The sequence below is a fragment of the Manihot esculenta genome, chromosome 13, assembly GCF_001659605.2.
Source record: "Manihot esculenta cultivar AM560-2 chromosome 13, M.esculenta_v8, whole genome shotgun sequence".
NCBI classification, from domain to species: Eukaryota; Viridiplantae; Streptophyta; class Magnoliopsida; order Malpighiales; family Euphorbiaceae; genus Manihot; species Manihot esculenta.
The window spans coordinates 6,609,064-6,635,105 of NC_035173.2; the positions used below are offsets into that span (position 1 = coordinate 6,609,064).

A 26,042-nucleotide genomic window follows, 5' to 3' on the forward strand; every position below is an offset into this window, starting at 1 on the left:
GGTATGGGTTTGAAACCTAGACCGCAAAAGTCCAAAATAAGAATTAACCACCCTACCACAATTTTCTCGGGATAAATAAAATTACCATTAAAATTAAGTAAATTAAGTTTTTATTTTTTAAAATCAAATCAAATTAAATCAATTAAATTTTTTAAAAAATAAAATAACATAAAATTGAATTACAAATTTTAATTCAATTTGATTCAATCAATTATTTCAATTTACCAAATTAAAATTTGTCCAAAATATATTTGTAATGGCTTCATTTAATGGTTGCACCATATATTTGACTATCCTTTTTTTTTTTATAATATTTTATAGGGAAATAATTACTTGAATTAGGTCCCCCGTGGACCAAAACATTTCTAAGTCCGTGGACGAAAACATTTCTAAGTCACAAATAATAAATAATTGGGTCTTTTTATAAAAAAAAGATAAGATTCATTTTAATATTTTTTAAATTCATTGAATCTATTTAAAAATTGTCTATTTTATAATTAAAATTTTATTATTTAATTTTTATTATATAGAAAAATTTATTAATTAATTAATTAATTTAATTTTATTATTTAATTTCTGATATAAAAAAATTAATTAGTTGATCTTGATTTGAAAACGATATTTTATAACAACTAAGATTTTACACCATAAATCCCTTTACACCCCGTTTGGATAAGAACTGTGGTTGTCAACATAGACAAAGCAAAATTCAACTTGGCATTAACCACTATAAAAACAAAACAAGAGAGTCCAGAAATTGTTGCAGAACCAAAAATGGAGAAAGAAGGAGAGAAAGCCTACAGAGCTCACTGTATAGTAATACCTTATCCAAGCCAAGGCCACATAAACCCCATGTTTCAATTCTCCAAACGCATACAACACAAAGGAGTTAAAGTCACTTTTGTTAATACTCGCTTTATTTCCAAAACCATCACCCACACACCATCATCCACCACTTCCATCGCTCTCGAAACCATATCAGACGGCTACGATGAAGGTGGCATAGGTCAAGCAGAGAGCATCCAGGTCTACCTGGATACATTCAAGAAGGTGGGTTCTCAAACGCTTTCAAATCTTGTTGAGAAGCTAAATGCCTCTGGCTTTCCTGTAAATTGCATTGTTTATGATGCTTTTATGCCTTGGTGTCTGGAAGTTGCCAAGAAATTTGAGTTGCTTTCTGCTGTTTTTTTCACACAATCTTGTGCTGTTAATATCATATATTATAATGTTTTTCGAGGGCTGATCAAACCTCCTCTTAAGGAGAATGATATCTTCTTATTAGCTCCTGGATTGCCTCCTCTTGAAGTTCAAGATCTGCCATCTTTCGTTCATCACTATGGATCTTATCCTGCAGCCTTTGACATGCTTGTAAATCAATTCTGCAATATTGATGAAGCTGATTGGGTTCTCTGCAACACGTTTTATGAGTTGGAACCAGAGGTTAGTGAATCAACCTTTAGTTTCTATTTTGATTTGCAGATTTTGATGTATATATATATGAAAATCTGAAATTGAACGTTCTGTAGGCGGGAGATTGGCTGGCGAAGCTCTGGCCATTGAAGACAATTGGACCAACTATACCATCCATGTATTTAGACAAGCAATTCCAAGATGACAAAGACTATGGTTTCAGTATCTTTAAACCAAACAATGAAGCCTGCATGAACTGGCTCAATCATAAGCCGAAAAGGTCAGTTGTGTATGTGTCTTTCGGGAGCCTGGCGGCTCTAGGAGCTGAGCAAATGGAAGAGCTGTGTTGGGGTTTAAAAGCGAGCAATTGTTATTTCTTGTGGGTAGTAAGAGCATCTGAAGAAGCTAAAATCCCAGAAAACTTTGTAGAGGAAACTTCAGAGAAGGGCTTGGTGGTGAAATGGTGTCTACAGCTAGAGGTCTTAGCAAATGAAGCAGTGGGATGCTTTCTCACACACTGTGGTTGGAACTCAACGTTGGAAGCTTTGAGTCTGGGCGTGCCAATGGTGGCAATGCCACAATGGACAGATCAAAGCACCAACGCCAAGCATATTATGGATGTTTGGAAGGTGGGAATTAGAGTTCCAATGGGCGAGAAAGGGATTGTTGAACGAGATGCCATAAGAGATTACGTAAGAGAAGTAATTGAGGGAGACAGAAGGAAAGAGATCCAAGAAAATGCAGAGAAATGGAGAAAACTAGCCAAAGCAGCAGCCGATGAAGGTGGAAGTTCCGACAAGAACATCAATGAGCTTGTCGGAAAGTTGTTTGGCGATCCTAATAATGATAGTTTTTAATCTATCTCCTTGTACCAATTGATTTAGCTCATAATATTAATGTCAAAAGCTTCCATAAACAATAATCATAATATAATATGATTGATTGAAAAGATATTATACGATAGATTTTTATTATATCTATAATCTTATTTATTCAATTAATATTAATTAAATTTTTTAAAAAATTATTAATTAAATCTATAAATTGAGGTCAACTACCTTACATTCTTCTGATTTGATAAGTCAAATTCGAACTGTCATAGGTAAAAATTTGTTTGCTTCTTCACAACAATAACTTCATAATTCCCACTACATTCCTCACCAAATTAATCATCATTCCAACTACCTTTCTCACCAAATTAATTATAGTTTCCATAAGCCGACGAAATCTTTTTCCTGTAACATAAAAGCCTAACAATTTTTTTTTTTAAAAAAAAAAAGAGAATCTTTTTGTAAATTTACAATTAAATTTAATAATTTGAATTTTAATAATTATAACAAAAAATAATATTTTTATGAACTAAAATTAAATTTTTAATTTTGATTATTTCAGTCAATTTTTTTGGATAGAATTATAACATAGAGGTGAAGTTATATAATAATATTTGTAAGTCTGACTTTTCGAAGGAAAAAAAAAACCTTAATTTTGGAGAAAATAATAAATTATTTACTTAATTGTATTCAAATCGATAAAATTGAATCAAATAATAAAATTATTATTTTATAAAAAATTAATTTTTATAGTGAATAGAAATTATATAAAATTATATTTTATTTTAATATATCATTTAATTAAATTAAATTTTCATCGCTCTATTGAGAAATAAAATATTTTTTTTAAAATTTTATGAATATTTTATATCATCTCATTTTACCAAGTTGAAACTAAATGATTCTATCACAATTTAATTGACAAATGCTGATATATTTAGCCATTTTTAATTTTTTTACAAATTATTATGTACTATAGAAGCACCCTTTGTCACGTTGAAAATGTACCAAATTAATAATATTATTGATAATTTATTAAAAAATTTAAAATTTAATTAATTTAGATTTACTTTTAACTTTGTGAAAGCATAAATTTTTTAATAGTGATATAAGGTTAGTGGGGAATTTCAAAAAATTTCAATTACTGTCATACTGAAGTGTTATATTAGATGGCTCCAATAATTTTCTTTCTTTTTTTTTATTTTTTATTTAATTTTTATTTATTTGTTGAAAATAATTTTAATTTAAAAATATTTTATATAAAAAGTAAACCTCGGCATAATGTCAAGAAAAGAAAATCCGAGCTTGCTGAAGAAATCTCTAGACTGTCACCACCTAGGACAACGTTGATTGAGGGAGGCTTTCGAGATTACCAGAAAAGAAAACAAAGTCTAGTGAAGCACAAAGACTACCAAATCTAGAAGATACTCAACTCTTGTATGAACCTTAGAAGCTTTTAAAAAAATAAAAAAAAGGATCAGTGTTTTTCTGTGCCAAATGGAGTTAATTTTTTATTTTAAAAACTATATTAAAATATTTTTATATTTAAAAAAATTTATTAATTATATTAATTTTTAAAGATTGCATTGATTTTATATAGACTTATATAATTTGAAAGAAATTATAAACTCTGATAATCTGAGATTCAAGAGAATATATGGTTTACAATGATTGGGTCAGCCCGGGCGAGAGGAAGGTGTCCTCTCCTCTTTATTCCTTTTTTTTTTGCCTGCTAGTGATGTCTAGCAGTCTCTCTGCTACTGTGTTACTTGTCTCTATCATGTAGGTCCGTACGTATAAAAGATGCTCTCTCCATGTTAAGTGGCTATTTAATTCTCCCGGCGCGCGTGCAGACAGGGCTGCGAGGTGATCCTGTCACATCCCGGGTCGGGCTTGGTGTGAAAGGGCTGGGGTCCGCGAGAGGCCCGTCCTCCTGGCTGGGGAGTTCAGGCCAGCTCATGAAGGAGGCACCAAAACTTTTGGATCAGGGCCACTACTATGGGCTAGGCCTCATACTGGGGTGGTGAGGCCCAATAGTCCTTAAACTCAAAACAAAGTTAAAAAATAAATGTGGAAACAAAATTTTTATATATTGTTTATAAGAATTTAATTTAATTTTTATTTTATATAAATTATAAAAAAATTAATTTTCAAATTTTTTATAGTTACTACCCTGAAATTATTTTTTTGTGGGTGGTTGGCATAATTGCCTATTAATTTTCCATTCTCTTGATCGATCAACCAAGAAGAGAGACTGTCTCTCTCCACTTTCAAAAAGAAAACTCTATTTCTTCTTAAAAAATTATTTATTTTTTTTTAAAAAAAAGTTATCAATTACCAAAACAATTTGACGAGAAAATTAAAAGTTTGTTTTCAATTTATTTTTTTAATTGGATTATTTCTTAAAGATATCGTATTATTTCCTGTATGGATAGGATGACATCATATGTTTATATAGAATAAAAAAGCATTTATGATAGAATATCTTTAAAATACTTAGAATTTTTATAGAATATCCTTCAATTTTAGTAATTCTTAAATTATGAATTATATACATATTTTCTAAAATGTGTCATTATGTTTATATAATATAATGTAAACTTTAATGTATTATTTATTTAAAATTTCTCTATTTATTTAAAATTTTCTTCTATAACCCTTTTGTGACTTGATACTCTCACTTTTTCTTTTTCCTTAAACCTAACTTCTTCTTTTCCGTTCTCATGTCTTCTCATGTAAGACGATCTGCATCAATTGACTGTCGATGAAAGAAAAGACATTGTTGTCCCTATTAAGAGTTCCGGAGATATTTCGATTGTCACTTATGATTTCTGTATAATGTAGATGTTTCTCACATACAATCCAATCAATTTTCAGAATATACAGATCTTTTTAGCAGATTTATGACGGCAATTCTCGGACAGTTATTGCATTAAAGAATTTGGTTCCTAGTTTTGTTTCGGAAGGTAATGTTCAATGGAGGTTTACTAGTTATTATGGGTTTTCGGAATCACAACGACGACGTCAGTCTTGGAACCTTATTCGAGATTTATGTCGTAGAAGCTCTCTTCCGTAATTTTATTCGGAAGACTTTAATAATTTATGCTCGAGAGATAAAAAAAAAGGAGAAATATCTTTGTCAAATTATCTTATGTAGGGGTTTAAATAGACACTTGAAGAGTATTTTTGCCAAATTATCTTATGCATGGGTTTAATTTTGAATAATTGTAAATTTTTATTAGACTCTAAAACTGATATTTCTATTAGATAGGTTCGTCGTAATGCTACTCTAACTGCTTATAGTTTAACTAGAGAATCTATCAGACATAATTGTCTTTATTTGAAATGATATCTCTCTTTATTTAATAAAATTTTATTAATATAATAAGTAATTTTACTTTAAAAAAAATATTCATTATTTATTACTATCCTCAAAATTATATAATTTTCCAATAAAGAAACTGTGCAAAATAAAATCATTCAAAAGTGGAGAGAAAAAATCCAGAGACGAAAGGAAAAAAAATACCCCCGGCAAACATCCTCGTATTTGCACTGCCATATTGCAGTAACGGAACGAACAACTTAGCTAGACTATGTGTATAGATATGTACAACAAATGGTGGATAAGCAAGTAAAATATTAGTAAATTCTTACAGAAAATATTGAATTTCAATGCAAAATATAATGCCTTGCTTTCTGATTGACTTGGTCTATAAAATATTTTACATTCCTTAGTATACAACTAAAAATTTTCCAAGATATACATATGAGCTTTGTCTTTATGTTTTTTTTTTTTTTTAAAAAAAAAAAAAAGTGATACGAATAATAATTAATTACACTAAAAAAATGTTTAGTTTGAGTTATAAATTAATTAAACCTACTCATAAATAGAAAATTACAAATAAATTAATAGTTGATACGAATAATAATTAATTACACTAAAAATAAGTTTTATTTATTTATTTAAAATTTTTTTTTGTAATGACATCGATATGAATTAATATATATATATATAATTAATTATAATAAAATAATAAAATATTTAAGACAGTTTAAGTGATAAGGATTGTAGAAACTGTTCTAACAGATCCTAGAATCAAGTCTCAATGTCAACCAAATTTTTTATTAATTATATAAAAAAAAAAATCCTTGAGTTTCTCCAAAATCTCAAAACAAATCATCTTCTTTAAAATTTCCTTAGACAGAAAAGGAAAGAAATAATATGACATACTAGAAATCCTAAATTTTATACACTATTATCATAAATTATGCAATAAAATATGAAAAAAATCACATAAATTACCAAAAATAAAACCTATTTCACAACTATAAATATCTTCACATCTTCGGCCATTACAACCCATTAACCCTCTTCACCAGCAGCCATGGTTACCACAAACAAACACCAAAAGAGAACCAAAGGCCGCCGAAAGATCGAGATCAAGCCCATTGAAGCAAAAAGCAATCTCCAAGTCACCTTCTCAAAACGCCGAGCAGGTCTAGTCAAGAAAGCCAGCGAGCTTAGCCTTCTCTCCGGCGCACAAGTGGCTGTAATTGCCTTCTCTCCAGGAAAAAAGGTGTTCGCCTTCGGCCATCCGAATGTAGAGACTGTTCTGGATCGGTATCTGAATGAGGGTTTCGATACAAAAGAAGAAGATCCCATGAACAATCTCAGCAATAACCCAAGTATTCAACAGTGGAATAGAGAGTACGAGGAGGCAGTGAGAGAGCTGGAGGAGGAGAAGAAGTGTTTGGCGATGATTCAAGAATGGAATAAGATGAGGGAAAGTGATTTGAATTCAGGGTTTTGGTGGGATGATTGTGTTGATGATATGGGCGTGGAGGAGCTTGAAGAATATGTGAGGGCCATGAAGGAGCTAAGGAAGAATGTGGGTATTAAGGCTAATGAGTTGATGATGGCTAATCAGAATATTGGAAATGCTCTTGGAAGTTTTGGTTTTGGAGACGAGCCTTTTTGATTTGTTTTGGCTTTGCTTAATCATGGATTAGTTTCGGATTTTTTGTTTGTGTAGGTAGGGTTTTATCACCGATCGAGAAAATTTCTTACACGCTTCCGACAAATAAAATGATACGTTAAATGCGTGTAAAAATATCTCGAAAATATAATTATTAAATAAATAATTAAATATTTGATTTGGATAGCAGTGCTCAAGTTTCTTTGTTTGACTTAAATTTTTTTTTTTATTTTTAACTAAAATTAAGAACTCATGGATCTGATTTTCCTCAAATTTCACTTGATAGATTTAGTTCTCTTTCTGCTCTACTTGATAGATTTGGTCCTCTTTATGTTCCATCATATTGGTCCCTCAATACTTTATTTGAAAAAAAAAATACAAAATGAAGAAAAATTATCAGAGATCTATTGGAATGTCCCGGTGGAGATCCTCCGACATTCATCTCAGATTCATGAATTAGAGTAGTATGGATAGATAATATACCATGAGTATTTAAAATAAATGATTAAGCCTTGTTTTCTAGCTAAAGACAGTCTCGAAATTCTAAAGCAAAATAAGTGACCGGAACATAATTTATACTAATGATAAGTAACAAACATGTGGCAATTTTATATGTACCTTACTTCAATGACAATTGGTATGATTATTCAAAGTGTGACAAGCACGACCTCGAATGAGTGCTGGTTCTCAAAAATCAAAGCAGCGACTGTTACGCTTCCAATCACTGTATTGTGTTGGCACGGGTCCTCAGGGCCCTCCGATCTCCCCAGTCTCCTTATTCATATGAAATTCATCATCCTCTTCTTCTTCTTCAATTTTGATTTCAGGATTCTGTTTGATTGCGTCTTCTAATCTGCCTTCAGACTGCTGTTGTTGTTGTTGACCCGATGAGCTTATGAATCAACTCATAAAGTTGCAAAAAAGTCGACTCCCAATCGTCGATTCGATGTATACAGTTGCTACTTTAAGGTTGGAGCGATTCAAGAAGGATGATGAAAATAGACGCCAAGATTGCTTCTCGCTATCGTTTCTCTGGGCTCTACAGGAAAGAAAAACAGATGCACCAACTTGCTAATATGAAGCTTAAGGAATTGGCAGCTTGACAACTTGTTCAGCCCTCTCTTAAGATCTGCCAATCGGGTAGCATAGTCGGACTGTACAATTCATTTTTGAACGCTTGACGTCCTGGTGCTAAAGCTGGCCTATTCAATCCGAGGTTGAAGGCTTGCCGACCTGGTAACCCAACCGACTTGTCGAGCTCTTGATTTTCGACCTATGGGCTTGACCATGCGGGCCCCTCGATGCTCCGATCAAGCATCCTGGTGCTAGAGCTAGCCTATTCAATTCGAGGTTGAAGGCTTGCCGACCTGGTAACCCAACCGATTTGTCGAGCTCTTAATTGTCCGACCTACGGGCTTGACCATACAGACCTCTCGATGCCCGATCATGCCGACCTTTCGATGCTCCGACCAGCGAAACCATTGGTGGTTCGACTAGTGGTGCTTGATCAATTGTCCTCTCGATGGTCAGACGGACTAGCGTCGACTAGAGGCATCTCAGTTCACCTCGTCTTTAAGCTGGACGACATACAGAGTCCGAGTTCATCCACCTCGGTCAGCCTGGACATTTGATCATTTCTTATTGTCTCCATGTTGCTGCTTTGCAATCAAGTTGGATGGCCATGAGTTGTGCCCTATCCGACCTGAAATATTAGTCCGACCTCAAACATGGCTCTAATCTCAAGCACAGGTCTAACTTCGAGCACAGGTCCGACTTCAACATGTATTCTCTTTAACAGTGTTGTTGACTTTGTCAAGTAAGCTTCAGCCAGTGACTTTGTCAACAGGTATTCTTTGTTTGACTTAATATTTTTTTTTATTTTTAAATAAAATTAAAAACTCATAGATATTTTTCTCCTGCTCCACTTAATAGATTTAATTATCTTTCTGCTCCACTTGATATATATAGTTCTTTTCCTGTTCCATCATATTGGTCCTTCACTTGATAGATCTGGTTCTCTTCCTGTTCCATCATATTGGTCCCTTAATATTTGATTTAAAGAAAAAAATATACAAAATAAAGAAAAATAATCAGGGATCTAATGGGAATGTCCCGATGGAAATCCTCCAACATTCAAGTCAGATTTATGAATTAGAGTAGTATGGATAGATAATATATCATGAGTATTTAAAATAAGCGATTAAGGCCTTGTTTTCTAGCTAAAGACAGTCTCGAAATTCTAAAGCAAAATAAGTGACCGGAACATAATTTACGCTAATGATAAGTAACAAATAGGTGGCAATTTTATGTGTACCTTACTTCAATCTCAATTGACATGATTATTCAAAGTGTGACAAGCATGACCTCGGATGAGTGCTGGTTCTCAAAAATCAGAGCAGCGACCGTTATGCTTCCAATCACTGTATTGTGTTGGCTCGAGTCCTCAGGGCCCTCCGATCTCCCCAGTCTCCTTATTCATATGAAATCCATCCTCCTCTTCTTCTTCTTCAATTTTGATTTCAGGATTCTATTTGATTGCGTCTTCTAATTTTTTTTCTTTTTCAGTCTGCCTTCAGACTGCTGTTGTTGTTGTTGACCCGATGAGCTTATGAATCGACTCATAAAGTTGCAAAAAGGTCGACTCACAATCGCCGATCCGATGTATACAGTTGCTACTTTAGGGTTGGAGCGATTCAAGAAGCATGATGAAAATAGACGCCAAGATTGCTTCTCGCTATCGTTCTCTGGGCTCTGCAGGAAAGAAAAATAGAGGAAACACCTATTACGCACCAACTTGCTAATATGAAGCTTGAGGAATTGACAGCTTGACAACTTGTTCAACCCTCTCTTAAGATCTGCCAATCGGGTAGCATAGTCAGACTGTACAATTCAATTTTGAACGCTTGACATCCTGGTGCTAGAGCTGGCCTATTCAATTTGAGGTTGAAGGCTTGCCGACCTAGTAACCCAACCGATTTGTCGAGCTCTTGATTGTTCGACCTATGGGCTTGACCATGCGGACCCCCCGATGCTCCGATCAAGCGTCCTGGTGCTAGAGCTGGCCTATTCAATCCGAGGTTGAAGGCTTGTCGATCTAGTAACCTAACAGACTTGTTGAGCTCTTAATTGTCCGACCTACAGGCTTGACCATACAGACCTCTCGATGCCCGATCATGCCGACCTTTCGATGCTCCGACCAGCGAAACCATTGGTGGTTCGACTAGTGGTGCTTGATCAGTCGTCCTCTCATTGGTCAAACGGACTAGCGCCGACCATGCCGACCAGGGGCATCTTAGTTCACCTCGTCTTTAAGCTGGACGACATACAGAGTCAGAGTTCATCCACCTCAGTCAGCAGTCCGACCTCAAACATGGCTCTAATCTCAAGCACAGGTCTAACTTCGAGCACATGTCCGACTTCAACATGTATTCTCTTTAACAGTGTTGTTGACTTTGTCAAGTAAGGTTCAGCCAGTGATTCTTTCTCAAGTCGATGTGCTTCCACTTACAATACAACGATACTTGTCGAATCTTTTCTCTGATTTGCTGAGGACGACCCGCTGGTGCTTCCTTCCACCAACTTGTTAAACATTTAATCAGTTGGAGTCTTTTCACCTGAGTTCTTCTGCCGATCTATTTTTCATCATTTGTTGTGCAGTCCGACCTCGTCTATTTGTTATCCAGTCAGAGAGTTGTTCAATATACCTAGCCTGTTTTACTTTTTCTCGCGGATCTCCCCCTTTTTTTATTTTGTTTTTTATTTATTAATTTTCTCTCTAGTTTGCTAATCTGGGACTTTATAGTCGACCTACCTATCTAACCTTTACAACATATATATGGCCGACCTCACAATTTCAATAAATATATACATCACTCATTCTTTTTTCTTTTTATAGAAAAGATTAAGATTTTATACTCATAGATAAGTATTTCGATCTGAAGTTTTATTTTACCAAGTTTCAAAAAAAAGTTAGTAGTAATAAAATCTAATAAACATTAAAATAAACTATCTAAAAGACTATCAAAATATTCTTGAACATAATGAATTTTTCTTTTCAGCTGGGTTATTGTAAACCTCCAGCTTCCTTTTCGCACAAACTTTCATACTTTCATGTGGGTCTCAATAGGTGAATTTAGGAACTTTAGAGATAGTAAAATCTTTTTTTTCCCACAGACGGCTCTATTTGATGTTCTGAGATCCAGAAAATAGGGTTTACAGTAGTTATATAAGTTTGGATGGAGAAAAAGACGTTTCTCCCCTTTTATCCCTTTTCCTTTTATCCCTTTTCCTTTTGTCCGCTAGTGACGTCTAATTGCTTCTCTGCTACAATGTCACCTCACCTGTCTTTGTCAACCAGGTTCGTACGTACGGATATATCAGAGCATCTCTCCACGCTAAGCGACTATTTAATTCATCCCGGCGCGCATGCGGCAGGGCTGCGAGGTGACTTGGCCTGCTCTCCTTTCTCTTGCCGTGTCACTAAGCTAGGTTTCTTTCAGATGGGCCCGCGTATGAGGTCTGTCCGGCCTGATCTCCTTGACTGAGTTGAGATGAGCAATATTGAACTGATTCACCTTGAGAAAAGGCTGATGGGCCTTGTGTCTGTGTTCTCTTTTAGTGTCCAGCCTTGCCCCCAAACGTAGGAGGCCCAGTAATCATCAAGAACCGTATTGAATCAAATTAATATTAAAAAAGAATTAAAAATTTAAAAACTAAATCGAATCAGATTTATTTGGATATCTAGTTTTGAATATTATTATTTATCAACAATTATGCAGAAATCAAAACGGATCTGTACTAAAGTGAAACCATATAAAAAAAATTGATTTATATATATATTTTAAATAATTTATAATAATATTATAATTTTAATATATAGTTTTAATAATATATTTTATATATTATATAAGTTTAATAAAATTATATATATATATATACATAATTTTAATGTTATTTAATTATTAAATATATTTTTATTTTATTTAGTCAATTTGGTTAGTGATTATAATTTATTCTACTTATATATATATATATATATACTAACAAAATTATAATAATTTATTCTACTTATATATATATATATATATACTAATAAAATTATAATATTAAAATATAAATTATTAAAATAATTATATATATATTCATACTTGTTATTATTATAATATAAATTTATTATATTTTTTAGCCTTACTCAATTATTAAATATTTTTAATAGTATAATTTTATTAATTAATTAAACTTCATTCTATTTAAATAAATTATGTATATGCACTAACTCAATATTAATAAAATTATACTAATAAAATATAAATTACTAAAATACTTATATATAAACTGATATGTATATGTAGTATTTATAATTGTTATTAGCAGCTATATATATATATAATTATTATGTATTTTAATAACTAATTAATTATTAAAATTTATAATTCAAGTATTTTAATAACTAATTAATTATTAAAAATTTATAATTCAATTAATTTAATCCGTTAATTATATTTCGTTCCATTTAAATAAATTATATTATACATTATTTTTGTATTAAAATCTAATGTCAATTTTGAAAAAATTCAAAAGAAATGATTTTTTTTAAAATTTTTATCAATTTTAAAAAAATTAAAAACTTTTTTTAATTTTTATGTAGAATTCAATTTTCTTAAATTCCTATAAAAATTGATTTTGAATTAAAAGTAAATATTATAAAAGTTATTAAATTTTTAAAAAAATAATTTTATTCAAAGTTTTTTGCATTAAAATTATTTAATTAACCATTAAAAATTCTTTTTATTTTTTCTTTTATCTCTAATTTTAAATTTATTTTTTATTTTTAATTAATAATTACTCTGTATAAAAATTATTTTAATTTAATTTAATAGTAACTATTAATATTTAATGCATTTATAATTAATATTAAAAAATTTATTATATTATTTTATTAATTTTAAAAAATAATTTTTATATTTTTAATAGTAAAAATTATATAAAATTCATACTTTAAATGTTATAAAAATAATAATAATAATTTTTCAATAAGTGTGATAAAAATTATTATTATTTGTAAGAATAAATATTTATATTTTAAAAATAGTAAAATTATGAATAAATTAAATCAATTTAAATTTTATTATAAGAACCGAATACTGTATTGAAATTGGAACTGAAATAAAAATGAATACTAGAACTGAACTTGAATAAAAAATACATAAAATCATACCGGACGCATACTGAAATTTAATTCTGACTCTGGTTCTAAAAAATCATTCCAGAACCAAAACCACACCCTCTAATCCAAGGTTGTAATTTAAATTAAATTCTGTAGTGTAAATACATAAATCATTTATATTATTCTTTATATAAAATCAAATTAAATTATAGAAGTAATTCCAAATAGTGTAAATCAAATTAGAATTTCTGGAAGAAAATGATAATTACCAACTAAGAAAACTCGGATTCACAGTTGACGAGCTAGGTTTGTGGTCTCTTGTTATCCAAAATTCAGCAGAAGTCACCCAACTTCCTCTGTCAAACCTAGCTCATCCACATATATCAATAGGCTTTAAATTATTAATGTGAGAAATTTTATCATATAGTACAACATTTTTATTATAATCATTAATTATAATTGATGTTCTTAGATTCAAAAAATAGGGTTTATATCATGACCCTTTTCTTTTTATCCTTTTTTCAGTTTTGTCTACTAGTAATTGATGTTTTTTTTCTACTAGTTAGAGTATCCTTCCGCGTCAAACGACCATTTAATTTCTTTCGGCACACATGATGGTAGGACTGCACTCATGGCTGATCCATCCTGCTCCACATTATTGAGCTAGAGCTTGCAATATTGAACCGATTTGCTTTCGTGTGGCCAGGTCCGGTCTCGCTCTAGAGTGTGGAAAGTCCGAACATCAATAATGATCTCTTTTAGATTCATCATAATCAATGATTAATATAAAACTGTTAGTACATTCAGGTTGTCTGTAATAACTTCTCCATTGATATTGAGAGTTAGCTTTAATAGTGATTGCATTATGTTGATTCAACTTGTGTTTTTCGTGGTGGATTTTTAATCACACGTTTAAATTCTGCCATGAAGTTGTCGGGATGGCTACTTCAAGTCAAGAGGATTACGTGGCTGCCTTCTTCGGTTTCGAATGTCATAGCTCCGCCTCCCATGTTCTATAACTTAAATTTTGATGTTGCTCTTCATCTTAGTAACAAGAGAGGTCTGAATTCTCTCAACTGTTGCTGTCATTTGTGGTATTTTTTTATGAATACTTTACTTCTCAAAAGCAGTACCGTCGGGAAACCATTTGCAAAGAGTAGAAGCCCTGAGTTTAGATATTCTAGTTCAGATACAGAAGATGAAGAAGTAAAGGTATTAGATAATAGTGAAGATCCTGATTATAAAAAAGTAGATTTTCCTGAAGAATATGACTCAGATAGTGTGTCACAAACCCCTATGAGCAGTGAAGATTATGGATTAGAATCCAAAAAGATTAGAAGAAAGAAGCAATTCAAAGTTTGAATTTTGAAGTTGGGATGAAATTTATTGATAGTGTGCAATGTAGACAAGCAATTCAAAGATATGCTATGTGTAAAGGGTACAATGTGAGAATTTTGAAGAGTGAAATGAAGAAATTGTTTGTTAGGTATGAACTTGGATGTACATGGAGGTTATATGGAAGCTTGATGCAAGATGAGCATACATTCTTGATTAAGACTCCTGTTAAAGAACATAAATGTTTTAGATCCTTGAGAAACAGACAAGCAACATCAGAATGGATTGCTAAAGAATATTTAGAAAAAAGTTAAAAGTAAATCCTGAACTAAAAGTGAAAGAGATGTAATCATCTTTAGTGGAACAATATGCTTTGACAGTGACTAAGAGTCAATGTTATAGAGCCCAATGGAAGGCACTAAACATCATTAGGGGTTTAAGAGCAATATGCAAAGTTGAGGTCTTATAAAGCTGAGCTTATGAAAAATGATAGGAGGGGAGGTTTGAGTTTGAATTGGATGTTGATAACATACCTAATAGTCTAATTTTTAAAAGGTTTTACATTGGATTCAGTGCATTGAGAAAATGGTTTTTGAGTGGATGTAGACATTTTTAGGGTTTGATGGAACTTTCTTAAAGACATTCTTAGGTGGTTGCTCACTAGTGCCAGTTGACAAGGATGGGAATGATCAAACGTAGCATGTGGCTTGGGCTATTGCCGAGGGTAAGAATGAGTAGACTTGGTTGTGGTTTCTCCAAAGGTTGTTTGAGGATCTCTGTGTTCTTGATGGCACATCATGGACATTTAAAAGTGACCAACAAAAGGTATTTTTCTCTTAATTGTTAATCATTCAGTTTTCTTTTTTTTCGGGGACATGTAATTCATTGAATTGATTTACTTGTAGGGTCTTATGAATGCAATCTATAATTTGGCCCCTAGTGCTGAGCAAAGAAACTGTGCTAGACACATTTGGACAAACTGGAAGAAGATTCACAAAGGTGAAAAATTCAGAAAACTCTTTTAGGGAGAAGTTTTTTGCACAAACCAACCTGCATTTGAAAGGAAAATGAAGCAGTTTAAGCAAGAGTCTACTGATGCACATTCAGATTTCATGGCCAAAGATCCAAACAAGTTTTGCAAAGGCTTCATAGGTACCTTGACTTGCAATAACATAGTTGACAGGAATATTTTTGTGAGATATTTAACTCTTTCATTATCAATTCAAGGTCATTACCTATGGTAGATATGCTTGAAGATATCAGGAGTTTATTAATGGAAAGAATGCATAGGAATTTAGAATTAATGATAAAATCAGAATATGTCATTTGTACAAGGATAAGAAAGAAGTTAGAGAATAATAAGAAACTCACAAATCAATGTCAAGTGAAGCCTGCTGTTAGTTATTGCTTTAAAATATGCAATAAGGCTGATAAATATGTAGTAGACTTGGCTGGAAGAAATTGTAGCTGTAGAGGTATCCCATATTGTCATGTATGTGCTTGTGTGAATTATATAAGGGAAGACCCACTGAAATATATGGATAAAGTTTACTGCACAGGCATTTACATTGACACTTACAAAAATGCATTGAGGCCTTTAAATGGTCCAAATATGTGGCCTGAGGTTGATGGTTGGCCAATTCAACCTCCACCAATTAAGAAGATGCCTGGGAAGCCAAAGAAGCTCAGGAGGCACTTCTGCATGTGAGGAAGCAGGTTCTTCCATAACTGGAGTTTCCAAATTGAATAAATATGGTATGAAGATGAAGTGTAAGAATTGTCACAACTATGGACACAACAAGAGGACATGCAAACAACCTAAACTCAGTATCACTATACCAATAAGTGTTTAAAATTTACAATGATATTAATTTTATTTGTTATGTAATATGATTACTATTATTGAAATTTGATTTCTTTGTAATAGAAAATGAGAAGGAGACCTCCTCTTGCAGGGAAGACATAAGCCACACCTATATCTTTGCCAGAAACTATGAGAAGGAAGAGAAAGAGACAAGCTAATATCATGCCAGTCAAAATTGATATTGAACAGGTTCCATAGAATGAAAGGAATATGGTAAATACATTAAGAACAGGTTATTTAATTGTACCAATTCAAAGCTGCTTATAAATCATTCATTCATTTGACAGTTACTGTTTACCATATTAAATAAGCTCAACTCTTCATTTCACATCAAACTTGGATTTATAAAGGAATTTACAAACTTTTTTCAAGCTAACATAAACATGTCATTTCCTCAACAGAACTCTTACTGTACTATAAGGAAATAACATATATTAACACAAGGAACATAGCTAGTCCAACAAAAAAAGGAAGCATTTCTCCTATGAAGACCCAACTCTTTCTTCAACTCAGAATTATCACATTGTAGGTTGTGGTTACTTAAATTCAGAACCTCAAGTTGTCTTTGCATTCCATCAATCAGGAACTCATATTGCCCACTTTTTTCTTTCTCTTGCATCCATTAATCTTCTAATTCAGTGTTCACGTCTTCCAAAGCTTTCACCTTCTCCTTCACAATCTTTCTTTGTCGAACCAGGAAAGTCCTTACATCCTTCTGATGTCCAGTGCATGGAGGGTCAAGCCACCGAAAAAAATGGTAGTCATTTCTCTATATCAAAGCTTATAAACATCACTAAATACCATCTGAACGAAAAAAGAAAACCAAAATGAAGACACATGAAGATTACCTACCAAGCTCCACATCTGAAAAACCTTCGACCAATATTCCCTTCTGTACAACATGCATATACAGCAGCCCTCGTTCTATGGCTACAAAATAACTGAGATTCACCGAATGTTGTTTCACTTTGTGCAATTGAACCCCCACTTCTAGACATTTTCAGACATTTACACTCGAGTGTGACTATATTAAGTAAAGAGAGAGTAATCTGAACTTTCTCTGTAATTAGGGATTTGTTGCTTTTTGAATTTGAGAATTAGGGATTATTTATATATTCACTTTTAGGAGTTACTTATTTTAGGGGTTACTGAATTTAGAGGTTATTTTAGGGGTTATAAATTTGACATGGACAGCCTACGTGTCAATCCACGTGGCATCTTCAGTAGTCGTTTAATAAAAAATCTAAGATTGGAATGCAAAAAGAGCAATTGTTAAAGTACGGGATTTAATTGGTGAAACTTAAAATAATAGTGTAATTGTAAAAATGATAAAAAGATTTTTTTAAAAAAATTTATTTATTTTTACTATAATTTTTTTCAAAGAGATTTTGCAGCTAAATAAGAATTTGGTTCATGATATTTTAAAATAATTAATAATATTAAAATTACTTTTAAAATGTTTTGCATTTTTTCTTATCATATGTAAAATGATTACATATATAAAACTTTTAGTTTTTTTCGTACTATTACTTTTTAGTTTTATAAAAATTCCACTTTTTCGTTAATTTTTTCAAAACGCGTCTCTAAACGCAGTGCATATGACATCGGACCATATGGTCCATGAACAAGCGCAACACCGAACCAAAATGACCATGTTAATTTCCATGCCGTACAATTCACAAGAAAATGAAAACATTCTTCAACTCAAAAAACTAAATGGCAGCAATGATCCCTTGAGAGACCTAACAATTTCTTTGTTCTGTACTCAAAGAAGAAAAACTTTACAATGATTTTCACATTAAGTTGACCATTCAAATGAGAACAAAAACACAGGACCTACCTTTTTAGGAACTAATTTTATGTTGGTCATTGCCACAATAACGAGGCAGAAAGGAATTAATTTACAAAATCCTCTTTCTCAAACCTGATCTTCCTGCTACTCAACACTAGTGATGATTCTAGTTGAAGCTAATTATGGGACTAGGCTTTAGGACTACTCCAAAATGGTTGAAAGATTTGAAGCTAATTATGGGACTAGGCTTTAGGACTACTCCAAAATGGTTGAAAGATTGCGATTACGTGTACATGCCAAAATATCCATATAAACCCAGAAGAAAGGATTGAAGTTTAGCCTGTTATCAGCAACTATATTGTTGTTATGATACAAAGTTCATTCTGCATCCAAATTTTCCCGTGTCAGGTGAATTCACCATCTTCACAATTTTTCAGTCAGTTCAGAACCTACTCTGCACAACAAGAAAAAAACCCATCAGAATATTCTTCATGTAGACAACGGCTGATTTGATAAATCGAGTAAGGAAATAGAAGTTGATAAAACAAAAGCAAATTCTAAAAGAGAATCTTTTGTATTATTGAATACGGGATGCTATTTTGCTTGGATAAAATAGTGCAAAGCATCAAACAGTTCAGGGTCTTCGCAGAGGACCTAAACCCAGTATAATTAATCTTTTCGATAATGCCCAAGGAATGCAGCTTTCTTCAAATAAATAAAAGATCGCCACATTCAATGACAGTATAAAATAAACACTTGGAAAGTATATAGCAAGTAGGGTTGTGCACAGTTTTTGGGGGTCCCAAACCAAACCGATAAACCGTAGCAGGAACCGAAAAAGAATCGATGTTATAGAAACCGAACTTATTTAGCTATTTGGTTTTAATTCTGCTTCTTTGTCAAGAACCAAACTGGACCCATACTGAACCAGAAACACACCGAAGAATCAATTTTATATATATGTTTTTAATAATTTTAGTTATAATAATATTCCATTATATAGTTTCAGTAATATATTTTATATCTCATATAATTCCAATATAATCTTATAAAATATATTACTAAAAATATATGCTTTTGTTTAAACAATTCAAATCTTAATTCTATAAACTGTTAAATAACATATGATAGAAAACCATAAATATGGCACAATATAAATAAAATAGTTTTTTTTTTAGTTATTCAAAACTTAAACTTAATAAAAAATTAGTTCATTGTGTTTGTGTATATATATACACTTTCTCTTTAATTATTTTTATATTTAATATTATCTAACTTATTTTTATAAATTAAATTATTCAAATCATTTAAATATAACTCTCTCTTAACTATTAAATAGTTGGTAACAATATAATAAAATAACCACATATTTTAATTAGTTATTAAAGATTTCTAACAATATGATTTAAATAATTTGTTAATTATACTACCTAAATAGATTATATATGTGTGTGTAAGTATTTATTATTTCTATAAATATATTACTTATTTTATAATTTTTTATTATACGAGTACAGAATCATATATTAACAAAATAATATATCTTTATATGTTAATTACACAAACACATTTTGATTAAAGTTATATAATTAATAACTAAATATAAAATACTATAATATTCTTATCAGGAATTGTCTATAATATATATTAATACTAATATTAACATTGTTTAAATGTTAGTATTATTATTTTATTATTATTTCAATGTTAATTATTAACTATTTAAAATAAATGTAAAAATATTATAATTTTATTAGCAAAAATAAAAATTTGAACTGAAATTAAAATTAAAGTTAAAAAACCATCAAAATCAGAATCGGAATCAAACCGACACCGTACCAAAATTGCTTAGAACTGTACCAGAATCGTATCAAAATTTAGTTCCAAGTATGATTCCTAAAAATCAAAGATCTAGAGGTTTGGCTCCAGTTCTGGTTCTTAGTAGGATCCATACTAGAGCAAGAACCGAACACCCCTAATAATAAGAGGTCATAAAAGCGGTTGTAGGTCCATTTACAGTGGGTCACCTAGTGGTTTTCAGTGTGACATTTATCTCCCAAAGATTCCACTAAATTTAAGTGATTATCACCATAGTTTGAAAATAAGCGAACTTCATCTTCTTTGTTACAAGTTTATCTATACACATATATAATATATAATTTTTTAGCAGTGAGATATATCATTCTTATTCCAAAGATCACAAAAGTATATATAGCTTTGAGGATTTGAATTTGAAGGTGCTATCAAATTTAAAGGAAAAACTAAATGTCACAATACCCTCAGTTGGCAAGTAAAAACATAGAGTGCCCAATCTGCAGGATGCTATGTCAACCAATTTACACATGTAAAACCTCCATTCAATTCAAATTATATGATAAAAATGATAAAATAACACATCTTTCTTTTTTAGCTAGATAAAAGCCATTTAAAACTAAAGGGAATGAATGAGGGGGCAACCTATGGTTATGGACACATGGAGGCTAAAAAAGTTTGGTTTTAGAAACATAGCTAGGCTATTAAGGAAATTACAGATTGTAATATATTCTTTTACCTAGAACAGATTATTTTGTTAGTCTGTAAACTCATACATATGATCTAGAAAGATGAGGTAAATGAAAAGCAGAGCTGAATGCAAAGGGCAAGCATGGTGTTTACCTCAAACAATTTGTTGCCTCAAAGTAAAACTTCCACTGTCAACAACAACTCAAACAGCAAATGAACGATATTACGCCAACCACTTCAGCCAGCTACTTTTATGACACCAATCTCATCAATTTTTGAACTCTTATGCTGCAGGAAAAATTAAAAGAAAAGAAGAAGAAAATGAGGCCTCATGCTGCAGGAACCAATGAATGAAAGGAGTCGACTAAAAGAACTAAAACTGAACATGAAGCAAAATAACCCAAAAATCAAATTAATTACCTTACTTTTTTTGTGCTTGTGGACGTCATTAATATACTCATCTCCATCATGCTTTCTTTTCTGCAAACAAAAGAAATTCAGAGATACATATGGACAATGTTTGAAATTCAATTGCATTTAAAATAAGTGGGGAATTCATAATACTTGCAAAATAAAAATTACATTAACTGCAGTTCACTCCATGCAACTAGCACAATTGTCTATTTCAACATAAAATAACCCTGTTTAATGTTTCGGATGAAGTAAGAGCTCCTGGGCAAATCACTAGTTCACTAGTTTGCTGTTTATGTCATAGGAATTAGGAGGTAAATTGCAAGGCAGTCCAGAACTCATTTTCCCATCTATCACAAATTTTAATATGTGTTCATGCAGTAGCTACAAGAAAGCCTTGACTTCCAACCTTCTCATGGTGTTTCTTAGAGTGATCACCACCAGAATCGTGATGTCCACTCCTATCCTTCTTCTTCTCCTTATCTTTATCTTTACTTCGATCTTTATCTTTATGACGGTGTTTGTGCTTCTTATGCTCCTTATCCTTCTCCTTATCTTTATCTTTGTGCTTTTTATGCTTCCTTTCCTTGTCTTTGGACTCACTTTTTGATTTTGCTGCAATTGTAGGAGTCCCCTTCTCTGCCTAAAGAAGGTAATGAGGAAAAGGGTCAACAAAATGAAATCCATCACCTCAATCACAGTGCTCTACAAAATAAAATTCAATATGCACAATTGCAGAACAGATGCCATGACGGATTGTTGTCAATGTCATGTGTTGAAAACACAACTGATATAACAAAACAAAGATAAATTCCAAGGAAATATATTTCTTACAGGAGGCAAATCTACAGGAGTGGTTTCCTTAAATTGGAAGGCCTCTCTGAGCACATCTAGGTCAAATGGCTGTATGCGCGAATTGCTATCTCTAGAATAGGAAGTATTCTGGATGAGCTGATCCAATTGCATGCCTTCTCCTTTTCTGATTTCGGTGTCGCCAACCACAGTGTGAAGATAATGAGTGTCGGAAATTGACAGAGGAAGTGATCGCTTGCAGAAGAACTCATGGTGAGGCAACAACTTGTAATGACTTATAAGATCAACAGCACCAGTCAACTCTCTAGGTCCTGAAGTTTCAAGATAGATAGCATCAGTATAAGAAACAAAGATGAAGAAAACAACATTTTCACCTTCAAGGCTTGGTAAACATCTATTTTGCTGTCTTAGTTTCTTATTTCACTTCCCCCTCTTTCAATTGTCTGAAGAAGAGTAGGATAATGATTGTTTGGACAATAACAATGACAGTTGTACAAAATATTAATCTTCAATAAATTTTTATCATACAAACGAGTTTTCATAAAAGATTAAGGAGGATGTGCATGTAAATGAGTGAGGAGGAGAGTTACAAAGCCAGATATATATCCAATAACCAAATTTAATCATGTGTACAACACATATTCCCAAAGATGATAAAGACAATACAATTTTACAAGCTACCTACAGGCAACTCCTATAGCTCCCCAAAAGATCAGCATGAGAAATGCAATAACCATTCCATTACTAATTCTAAATTTTTAGTGCAGAATACAAATGCAAAAGCAAAATTCCTTCTGATATGAATACGACTAGCAGTTCCGGACAAAATGCAACAACACTAGGATCTGGTATAAACACAACAACCACCACCTTACTAGTTAAAAATACAGCTCTTCCGTAGAAGATGCAGGGTAATAATATGGTAATTTTGGGGATGACAGAACTGCAGATCAAAGTCATAGTTTTAGATTAAAATATGTAAATGTGCAAATGAGAACAATCCACCTGTGGAGTGTTTTCTAGGACATATCAACCGATAATCATATATCTACTAGATCTAAACTCCAGAAATTAAGTGGAAAAAGGACAGGAAATGGTGCAACAATATAAAAATGTTCTAAAAATGGATTCTTACCTCTTTCAAACTTCTTGCTTTCAGGATCCATGGGTCAATGTTTCATGAGAAGGTGAACAATCAGCTGCAATTTATTCACATGTGGAAGAATGCTCCATTACCACCAAATATCAACAAATTAAACTCCAATAAATAAACAAAAGAAAGCATCCCACAAGGTTCTGCTTAAGCTAGGCATACATAAAGAGATACAGCCATACCAAAATGCATAGCAAGACTGCAAGCCACTTGTTATTGGTCCATTCGATGTTTATACAGAATTATTTTGCTCACAAGTTCACAATTGCCAATGAATTTGAGTTCTATCAAATGCTAGACTGTAAATCAAGATCATCACGTCAAACCAAAATGATGAACTTTTTCGTCCCAAAAGATTAGTTTCATCAACTGAGGATTCAATTGATTTTCTATCTCATCACTGCTTTTTGGAAAAAAATAAGATAGAGAGACATGAAACAGAAGTGGTGATAAACGGATACTCATAAAGGTTTAAATAACACTGTCTGCATTATTCCCATGAATGCCAGCTAGTGTTTGAAGCTTGTCAATTGAATTTTTCATTGTCAACAAAATTGAGACACTCAAATCCTCATCATAAACAAGCATTAGGGTTAATGCACCGACTACTTTGTTCAAAACTTCAAAACTATGCTTCAGCATAATGCAAAATGTACAACAAATTCATTGTTTTACATCTCATATGCGCAAAACAGGAACCCATAATTTGTTAGTTCAGACCGAACAACAGCACATAATTCCCTTTCAATATTGCCAATACAAAAATGATACAAAAGATATTAACCGTGGCATGATCTAATTTATACGTTTGTTACAAAAATCTCCACTCTAATAACTCCATAACACTTTCAACCATATTCTGATATGCAGCAATCACTAGTCAGCCATAGCTCCTGAGTTTGCTCAAATTTTCACCTAAAAATCTACCACCACTATGATGATAATTCTATAATTCAGATTTTTCTTTAAATTCTAAATGTGAAGTATGAATTCCGTTATTTGTAACATCAACTTTGGTTTTGGATGAAGTCAAACGGGGAATATACATTCCAGACATTTGAAAAGAAAATAAATTTCAAGGTGCAAACAAGGTACGTAGCTGTTAATACTATAAATTTGGTGCCCACTACCTTTACGACATTGGTTATTGAATTACGACACTAAGTTGCAATTTGACAACCAAAAGTCAAAATTGGATAAGGCTTCTGATCATATTATCCACTAAAATGTGAAAAAGATCTTCTTTTTAGGAAACTTTTTTTCCTCTCCTCTTGATATTCTCTCTCCATAATTTGGGTCAGCTCATTACTAAACCCAGAAAGAAGGGGAGGGAAAAAAAAGCACACGGATTGGACCATCTTCTTTTCCATCGCTCTTTCTCTTCCTTCCTTAATTTTTCAAGAATCAAATGTACAAGACTTACATAAAAAAACAGGGACGTTTACCCAGAATACTCCAAATAAATTATCATACGAACAAAATTAGGTCAAACGTCGAAGGTTAACGCATAATAAGCATACCTTTGGCATGGATACCAGAATTCTTCCTCTTCGAGATCAGAAGGGTTAAATTGATAAATAAAAATCCCAACTCCCCTTTTTCCTTCTTCAGTGAAGCAACGAATGCCTCTCGAATTCTTTCAGCAGCAAACTCAGCTTCCAACCGAAAAGTTGAAGAGACAGAAAAGAGAAATTTGCAGCAGTAAATTGAAATGGCGTAATGTTGGATTGATGAAGTGGGGAAAAAATTGATGTAATTGGAGGAAGAGTTAAGAGTGTGAGATGAAAGAAGAGTGGAGAATGCGAGTGGAAAGTGGATAATTTGAAAGATTTAGGTTTAAAAAAAGAAGAGGAATGGTTACCTAGGGTTTGGGAAGGAGAGGAGAGCGAATGAGAAGTAAGGATTTTTCAGGCCTTGGTCTTTCTTCTATGTTGCTTTCCTCCTCCTTATTTATTTATTATTTTATCTCGGTGATAATTACTCCTTTCTTTAACTAGAAATAATCAATATTACTATTGAGTCTTATTTTTATTGCCATTATTTTAAGGATAATTAAATTTTTATTTTTATTAAAATTAATTAGTTGGTTGTTTGTATTTTATAAAATTAATTTTTTTAATCATTTTATTACTTTTTTTGGGAAATATTAATCAATCTATTTTACTAACGTTTGTAAAAAATAATATTGAAGATATGAAAACTAAATACTACCTATAATAAAAATTATATGAAATAAATAATATAATTATTTAAAGTTAGAGTAATGCATATAGATGTATTCTTTTTCATTTAATTGCAATGTCTACAAATAATATCTAACCATATCTTCTTTCGTATACATAGAGAAATTATATATGCTCTTTGATTTTTAATCACTCTTGTGTGTTCCACTAAATACAAGAGATCTCTCTTCTAACCTAAATGTGGATTTTTTTTTTCTATCGCCAACTTAGATTATAGATATATCTTCTCCCTTTTAATCTAAATGTGAATTTTTTGTTTACGTCGGGTTAGATTGTAAATATATCTTTACTTCTGTTTGATAAACCTGAATCGATTAGAATGTTAATGTAACACCCCTTACCCATCTATAAAATAGATCAGTTAAGAATGCTACATACTATACTATATGCAATTACATATGTGGAGTTAAGTTAGCTTTTCCAGTATAACTTGTTCTTTAGTTTGGTTAAACGCATGTTGATTCACAAACGATTTTAAATAGAGAAACTGCAAAAGTCTCCCCTGTTTATTAGCAATTATCCCTATGGACAATAGTCATAAAATCTC

General features: G+C 31.9%; 3 protein-coding genes across 10 annotated transcripts; 2 read left to right on the forward strand and 1 right to left on the reverse strand.

Moving 5' to 3' along the window:
- Positions 1-718: 718 nt before the first annotated feature.
- LOC110629369 (flavonol 7-O-beta-glucosyltransferase UGT74F1) lies at positions 719-2,384 on the forward strand. Its single transcript, XM_021776306.2, has 2 exons — positions 719-1,440; positions 1,527-2,384. The coding sequence occupies exons 1-2, from the start codon at positions 775-777 to the stop codon at positions 2,265-2,267; spliced, it is 1,407 nt and encodes a 468-aa protein (XP_021631998.1). The 5' UTR covers positions 719-774; the 3' UTR covers positions 2,268-2,384.
- Positions 2,385-6,615: 4,231 nt separating this feature from the next.
- On the forward strand, positions 6,616-7,399 carry LOC110630546 (agamous-like MADS-box protein AGL62). Its single transcript, XM_021778083.2, has one exon. The coding sequence runs from the start codon at positions 6,626-6,628 to the stop codon at positions 7,217-7,219; it is 594 nt and encodes a 197-aa protein (XP_021633775.1). The 5' UTR covers positions 6,616-6,625; the 3' UTR covers positions 7,220-7,399.
- Positions 7,400-18,320: 10,921 nt separating this feature from the next.
- On the reverse strand, positions 18,321-25,181 carry LOC110630514 (mediator of RNA polymerase II transcription subunit 19a). Of its 8 annotated transcripts, none has more exons than XM_021778039.2 (8): positions 24,773-25,180; positions 23,435-23,517; positions 23,235-23,298; positions 22,121-22,410; positions 21,696-21,929; positions 21,296-21,355; positions 21,029-21,163; positions 18,321-18,827 (listed from the first exon to the last, which is right to left on the reverse strand). In XM_021778039.2, exons 3-7 carry the CDS (start codon positions 23,263-23,265, stop codon positions 21,113-21,115), a joined length of 666 nt encoding a protein of 221 aa, XP_021633731.1. In that variant the 5' UTR covers positions 23,266-23,298; positions 23,435-23,517; positions 24,773-25,180; the 3' UTR covers positions 18,321-18,827; positions 21,029-21,112. The 8 variants fall into 8 exon arrangements, with proteins under 8 accessions (XP_021633731.1, XP_021633732.1, XP_021633735.1 ...); XM_021778040.2 differs by having other exon boundaries at positions 23,435-23,551; XM_021778043.2 differs by lacking the exon at positions 23,435-23,517 and having other exon boundaries at positions 18,321-18,822; positions 21,301-21,355; positions 24,773-25,181.
- Positions 25,182-26,042: the final 861 nt, after the last annotated feature.